Source organism: Cebus imitator, unplaced genomic scaffold, assembly GCF_001604975.1.
Source record: "Cebus imitator isolate Cc_AM_T3 unplaced genomic scaffold, Cebus_imitator-1.0 Scaffold196, whole genome shotgun sequence".
NCBI classification, from domain to species: domain Eukaryota; kingdom Metazoa; phylum Chordata; class Mammalia; order Primates; family Cebidae; genus Cebus; species Cebus imitator.
The window spans coordinates 1,236,940-1,244,900 of NW_016107511.1; the positions used below are offsets into that span (position 1 = coordinate 1,236,940).

Sequence of the window (7,961 nt, forward strand, 5' to 3'; positions counted from 1 at the left end):
AAATAAATAATGGTAAGATAAAATATAAAAATGTAATTTTAGGTCATAATCAACCTCTAGGCAATAAACTATGTTATTACCAATTTGTAAAAAAAAATGCCACAGGAAGTAGTTCTTCAGTACATTTTCCTGACATATGATTAATCCATAATAAATTATGCTACTACTTGTAGTAATGGCAACTTTATGTAACCTACTTAAACATTATTCACATTTGCACTCAAGTATACCAGCGTCAACCGTTAATGGCTGTTCTGACAATGCATCAGCAATGGGCTTAGCCTGAGCATCCATCAGGAGCGATGTGAAGGAAGAGGAATGGTCTCTATGATATTTAATGTCTTTACCAATAGAAAAGCTCTATAATTCTTGGAATTCAATTTTTTAATTAAAAAAATGGGTCTCTGTTTACACGAAATTGCCAAAACAGTGCTTACAAATACTTTCATCTTTCCCCAAATTGGTCAGTGAAGTAGTAGGTTAAACAGTCAATTCACAATGTTTTGATTTAAAATGTGTCCATATCACTCTTCTCAAATTCAAGAATATTTTAATAATCCGTTTGTGTCGCTTATATTATGGATTCAAGAATAAACTAAGCAAATGGGGCATTTGTTTGCCTTCTAGTTGCACATGAAGAAATCATTATTTTATTAAGGAAAAAAGCCATAAAAATCAATTTTCCATCTGCACTCTTTTATTTGTTGCAACATTGTTTGTAACAGTTAAGATTTGGAATCAACCGAAGTGGTCATCAACAGATGAATGGATAAAGAAAATGTGGTCCACATACAAAAGGGAATATTATTCAGCCATAAAAGGGAATGAGATCCTGTCACTTGCAACAACATAGATGGAACTGGAGATCATTATGTTAAGTGAAATAGGCCAGGCATAGAAACATTGCATGTTCTCACTTATTTGTGGGATCTAAAAATCAAAACAATGGAACTCATGGATATACAGAATAGAAGGATGGTTAGCAGAGGCTGAAAAGGGTAGCGGACAGCTAGGGTAATGGTGGGGCATAGATGGGGATAGTTAATGGGTACAAAAAATAGAAAGAATAAGATTTACTATATGATAGCACAAGAGAGTGACTATAGTCAATTAAAAACTTAATTGCATATTTCAAAATAAAGAGTGTAATTAGATTGTAACACAAAACATAAATGTTGAGGGGATGGATACCCCATTCTCCATGATTTCACAGTGCATACCTGTATAAAAACATTTCATATACTCCATAAATATATACACCTAGTATGTACATAAAAATTAAAAAATAATAGATCTTCCATCAAATATTCTTTCAGAGAAGATGGGAACAAAGATCCAGAATTACTGGTCAGTCTAGGCAAACAGAATGTCAAAGTAGCCTAATGTGATTTTCTCCTCTGCTAAATAATACTGGGAAGGCAAGAAGGTAGGCTTCTCTATGGGCTGAGGTTAAAAGTGAGAAGTGTCAGGAGTTTAGTCCATGCATGACAACTTATTAGTACTGTCTACTTGAAGAAATTAACTCTCATAACCACATTTTTGTCTCATCTATAAAACTGAGGGAGCAGGTTAAAAAAATCTTATGTTAATACATGACTTGTTCTATTCCATGTCTCGATTACAGTGAAGGATCATACACAGTCTGGATGAAAATGTTAAATTTACTATGACCTTTCACAGTAATAGAGACGTGGGGTAGAATATATCACGTATCAGTACGAACTGCTATCGAAGTATGTTAAGTTTATGCCAAAATAATGACTCTTAGGAAACAATAAAGATTTAGAGTGACTTCCTAAGGTAAATTTGGACAAAAATACTGAGATAATATCACTTACCAATGTCACTATTTTACAGAGATAACCCTTCAATGTCACATTAACCACTCTATTTTTAATATTAGAAATTTGATGTTTTTAAGCATCAGAATCTTCAACTTTCTCAGATGAATAATGATAATTATATGTTATTTTCTTTTTTAATTCGAAGACAAAATTTGGGAAATTATTATGCTTTTACTTTTATATTACAAAAGGGTATTACTTGCAACTAGCATCTACATATCTAAATAACGTTTAATAACTAAGTTCTCTGCAACAATAAAAAATAATCCAGATTTTAGTAAGTTGATTGGTAGATGGTTGCTCTCTGGCAGAAGTTTAAATATATACATTTATAGTTATTTCTACATCTAGCAATCAATAACTATTTATCTCTTTTTCTTGTGCTTTGTGTTTAGTAATTTAAAAGAAAAAACTTAACAGATAATAAATAGCAGACCAAAAAAGGTCAACAAATCATAATAATCTCAAAATATATAAGGAAGGTAAGGTAATGCATAAACCAATATAGAACATATTTGCCTGTACATTTTTATAAATTAAGAAAAAGCATATAATTTTGTAATTTTAATTTTCAGAGCTTTCCCTAAAATATTTTTCATTTTATTTAAAAATGAGATTACTTTCAAATAAGAAGATTAAGTCTAAAAATTCGTAGAAAAGATTGATGGTGATGATGTATTGATGCAATTCAATGCAACTGTTTTGCTGTCTTGTGAAAAGTGCAGTGAGCAATGGCTGTACTCTCAGTGCAGATGTAGTATTCTGAGAAGAGATCATTTGTTGAGAGTAGATTTAAGAGAGAGAGTGTATTCATTCTTTCAAAAACAACACAAATGAGAAGATGGAAATTCATTTATGTAATAGTAATGCTGAATTAGTGTATTTTCAATTTGCCCTGATGTGGAAGAACTATACCATCTCATTAGTCCTTGGTAGGCAGTTGGTATCTGGAATATGAAGAGCATAGCATCACTGCTTTTATATAATTGGTTTATTGAATCCAAATGGTGGTTGCATGCATTATCAAATAACCACTGCTTCAATATTAGTTCCTGGAACTGTCTCCATAAAGTTAATTCCAATCCTCTGCTCTCTTAATGTGTATGTAAACCTTAATGGGACATGTTCCAGTTAACAGCATATATTCAATTTTGGGTTATCTATGAGAATTTCACCCCATGTTCATAAACCTGTGATCAGAATGGCAGATTTAATAAACATCATATAAATGCTATCTTTCCTTGGAGTGAACAGCCTTCAGTTTACATTCCAAAAGCAATTAGATAAGAGGATAATACACAATGATATTTATGCCTAGAGCAGTTCAAAATTTAGAAAAGGAATTAGTACTCTTCATTTAAGCTATTTTTTAAAATAAATTGAAAAGATGGTCTGCACAACATAATAGAGTCACAGGAAATCACAGGCATATCAGTAACAACTTTTAGAAAAAGAGAAAAGAATGATAAAGAAAAACAGATATGACCTCTCAACATCTTGGGGAAATAAGTTTAGGATGACGTTTCATTCAAGTATTAATGATATAAATAAAGGATAACTCTGTGTAAGAAGTAGTGTTTATATCTGGTTGTAAATTTAGTTAAAAACATAATCACAATTTACAAAAACTGTAATTACAAATTACAAATAAAAATAGGGAGACAATCTTGTATTGACATCCTCTATGCATCTTGTTACCTACCAATTTTCTGTTCCATTACAAAATTCAATACTAAAATTTCATAGCTAGCATTCAATATTAATTTCAACATTAAAATTTATCAAAATGATTAAAAACAGTCAATTAGAAAAAGCAATACACCAAAAATAATGGTAGTATTTCCAGGCTTCTACTGCATTGTATTAACCATCACACAGGAAGCAAAAGGGCTGTGAATAGTGGTAGGCCACTTGGCTTTGGATTCCAGGACTATGGAAATGCCAGTGAAAGTAATCTAAGAGGCATTTCCTGTTTTAGAAATATCAGCAGAGGGTCAAAAAAGGGGATCCCAGGTATGTTTTCAAGTTACAAAAAACATTAAAGTGCAACATTATCTTTTACATCTCAACAAAGTTCTGTCATTTTTTGAAAGAAAGTAGGGCCACAGCTTTATAGTCATTTTCTCATCTAGAGCCCCACAATTATTAACACAAATCAAACCACAGTTTTGGAAGAATGCCTTTGAACAGGGAAACTACCGAACAGTGATTAATGGCCATACCTAATTCACAGTTCGGAAACTGATGGTGGAGGACTGTGTATCACGAACAGAGAAAGAGGCCTCCCAGAGGCTCTGAGGCTGCTGGTCTTCAGCCAGGTGACAGCACAGCACCCACTGTATACACCCTGATGGCAACGGCAGGAAAGTCCATAGTCACGGTGATAGAGACGGCCACAGCTGCCAATCAGAAGACTCGCTCTTTCTGGCTTTCATGGACTGTGTTTTGCACATTGAGCTCACTGTTTAGAGCTGTCTTAGCACTCTTCTTTTTTTGAGACTTTCGACTCATTTTCTTTGCGTAACTTTCTCTGTTGATAGACGCGTATGGCTATGGCAGTGATGCAAAGCAAAATAAATATCACCACTGCTATCACACCTAGGGAGGCCAAAGAAAAAATAAAACACCAGAGTTTTTTTCTTTTTCTTATGTTTAGAAAGAAGGTCTCACTCTGTCCCCCACGCTGGAGTGCAGTGGCATGATCATAGCTAACTGTAGCCTTGAACTCCAGGGCTGAAATGATCCTCCCAAGTAGCTGAGACTATAGGCCCGCTCTACAATGTTCAGCTATTTCTTTCTTTCTTTGTTTCTTTCTTTCTTTTCTTTTCTTTTTTTTTTTTAACAATTATTCTTTGTAGAGGTGGGGTGTTGCTATGTTTCCCAGGTTGGTTGGAGTGACCTGGGCTCAAGTGATCCTCTCACCTTGGCCTCCCAAAATGTTGAAATTACAGGTGTGAGTTACCATGTCTGGCCTCAATGTCAGAATATAAATGGTGATTTTTGCTCCAATCAGAGGCTTTGTAGACATCATTGCTTTTTAAGTTTGGTTAAATAAACCAATCAACTATTATATAATAAATTGAAAACATGAAAAGTCAGAAATGCTAAGGCCAAGTAATTTTATAAGATTTAACATACTTCTGAGCTACTATAACTTTTGGACATGGCTGTGTTAGGCTTTTTCCCTGCAGGTATATGATGATTGAGTTTCAGATAATGCTTTCAGATTTAAAAGCAGAAAGATATACATGTCTCTAAGACCATGTGCATCCTTCAGTTAACAAGTGGGAAATTTTAAATCATTTTAAAAGTATAGAGTGTTTGGCAATCATCATAGATCAATGCATGGTTTTGTTAGTGCAATGAAATGGGTACATTTTAATGAAATTGTTTTCAAATACTTTTATGATAATACACTTTGGAAATGCAGTAGTGTAAGCATATACGTAATCAATCCCTATTACCAAAAGTATTGTAGGCATATTTATTAATTTTTTTTACCTGGAATATGGACTATTTGAAAGAGCTGGGTGAAATGTTTTAAAATACTGAAACCATTAGCAGTGCCCATGATTCTTGACTCTTATTTGCACACTAAGTCAGTAAATCAGAATAAATGAATGGAAGATCTGGGTACCAGTATCTTTATAAACTGTTTCAGGTTTTAATTCACAGACAGAGTGCTAAAGCATGAAGCTGTGCCAAAGAATGCTGTTTACTGATGCAATCATATTAGTGACAAATGAAACTAAAATCTATGCTGAAAGAAATAAATATGTATAAAGACAAGCTTTCGAAGGTAATCAGAATGTGTCACCCCTAAATATGCTTTTTTGACAAATATTTTGAGCTAAGGCAATTAAGAAGCAGCCAATGGTGGAGGAGCTCTCTAGACCCTCCCCTCTTTTCACCTAAAGACAGAACGTAAATTCTCTTTTACTGGGGACCATTCTTATCAGCTCAGGGATGTCAGCAGAAGAATGCACAAACACACGTACCCCATTAGTTTCTTCCCATATATTTATCTTCCCACGATTTCTCGCCTTCGGAAGCCTAAAATTGCTTTCCATTGTCCTGTCATTTCTCTACAAATGTATTGTTGAAGATGAGTCAGAGTTCTAAGCCACTGCTTTGAGTTTCACTGAGGTTTCTCCCACATGCTGTGAGCTGCACACCTTAGTAAATTTGCTTGTTTTTCTCCTGTTAATCAGGGGTCTGTCCCAACTACAAACTTTTGAGGGATGAGGAGAAATTATGTTTCCTCCCCCACACTTTCACTGCCTACATCATACATTTAAAGTACTTCATAAAAATATTAATTTATATCTTCAGGCAGTCCCTATTAGAAAATGCAGACTGCCTTTGTGAAAGCTCAGGGGAAGCCTTCCACAGACTCCTTTTCATTCCTTCCCTCAGAAACTAAGTAAGAATTTCTCAGGGGAAGAGAACACTGCTACGATGTTTCCCTACATCTACTCAGTCAATCTTGCCAATGATACTTGACCACAAGCAATAGAATATAATTCCAAAGATGAGAGCTGGTTCTATCATCAACGTATTATTACCTTCTCACCAAAAGGTGGGCACTAGCCCTGACATTTGTGTAAATATCTGTAGGACTTTGGAAGCCTAGTCTGAAAATGTTCAGCATGTTATTACTTTGGCATCACAATGAAAAAAATCTCCTAAAAAAAGCAAGATTGATTTAGGATTGGATTTGATTTAAAATTGAACACGAGGGCGCGGTGGCTCAAGCCTGTAATCCCAGCACTTTGGGAGGCAGAGGCGGGTGGATCACGAGGTCAAGAGATCGAGACCATCCTGGTCAACATGGTGAAACCCTGTCTCTACTAAAAATACAAAAAATCAGCTGGGCATGGTGGCGCGTGCCTGTAATCCCAGCTACTCAGGAGGCTGAGGCAGGAGAATTGTTTGAACCCAGGAGGCAGAGGTTGAGGTGAGCCGAGATCGCGCCATTGCACTCCAGCCTGGGTAACAAGAGCGAAACTCCGTCTCAAAAACAAAAACAAAAAAAAAAACAACAAAAAAAATTGAACACGAAAGTATACCTTTTAGATATGCATTACTGACCACATTCCCACAGGAAACTGTTTAGAAACAGTTTTTGTTCATTAGGTCATGTATTTTTAATTTACATCTTACTTACTTCTAAGAGAAAAAGAATGTAGATAGTGATAGGAATGTGAATTTAGTTTTGACTAAAATTTAATCAGAACTTTATTATGTCTAAATTGTTTCCTGTCATTTTGGAGGAAAAAACACACCTGGTTAACTTTTGTATGTGCTATGGAGAGTCTGCAAAATAAGAATACCATTAAGATTTCAATAATTCACCCGTTAATTAACAAGGAAAGGTGAATGCTTATTTTTTGTGCCAGCTCTAAATAATTTATATTTCAGAAAAAAACCAGTTTTCATTGCCAAAACATACGCTTAAACTATGTTTAATTTTACTTTTCTTCAATTAAAAATAAGCACAAAACATTCTTAGCCTATATTAGATTAGTTCTTTCCAAAGCATGATTAAAAGTGAAACCTACAGTGGTTACTGCTGCACTGCATTGTAAACGTCCTTAATGACAGGGAATTGTACACTTTAAAATACTAATACGCTAAATAATGTGTGTATTTAAAACTTCTTAAATAAGTGAAACATTGTCATGGGAGTGTCTAAACCATGTCCCTTGTCATTAAACTACCATAAAATATGTGCTCTGATAATTAGCTGAGGTTTCCATTGTTTTGAACATAATTGCTTTGGGTCTGTCCAAGAGTTGTCATTACCTTGACAAATATCCCATACGTCCTAGGGAATACAGCTATTTTCGAAACCCCGTCTCTACTAAAAACACAAAAAATGATCCAGGCATTCTGGTGAACGCCTGTAATCCCAGCTACTCGGGAGGCCGAGGCAGGAGAATCGCTTGAACCTGGGAGGCGGAGGTTGCAGTGAGAGGAAATAGGACTCTTGTCTCAAAAAGAAAAAAAGGAAGAAGAAGAAGAAGGAAGAAGAAGGAAGAAGAAGAAGAAGAAGAAGAAGAAGAAGAAGAAGAAGAAGAAGAAGAAGAAGAAGAAGAAGAAGAAGAAGAAGAAGAA

The 7,961-nt window shown here is 34.9% G+C and overlaps 1 protein-coding gene across 1 annotated transcript in view; it reads right to left on the bottom strand.

Annotated features, from left to right (window-relative positions):
- Positions 1 to 678: 678 nt before the first annotated feature.
- LOC108317005 (contactin-associated protein-like 3) overlaps positions 679 to 7,961 on the bottom strand; it is a 224,020-nt gene continuing 216,737 nt past the window's right edge. The window contains 2 exon segments of the mRNA XM_037745235.1: positions 679 to 4,344; positions 4,346 to 4,442. Coding sequence (XP_037601163.1) covers positions 4,251 to 4,344; positions 4,346 to 4,442 — 191 coding nt within the window. The 3' untranslated portion in view covers positions 679 to 4,250.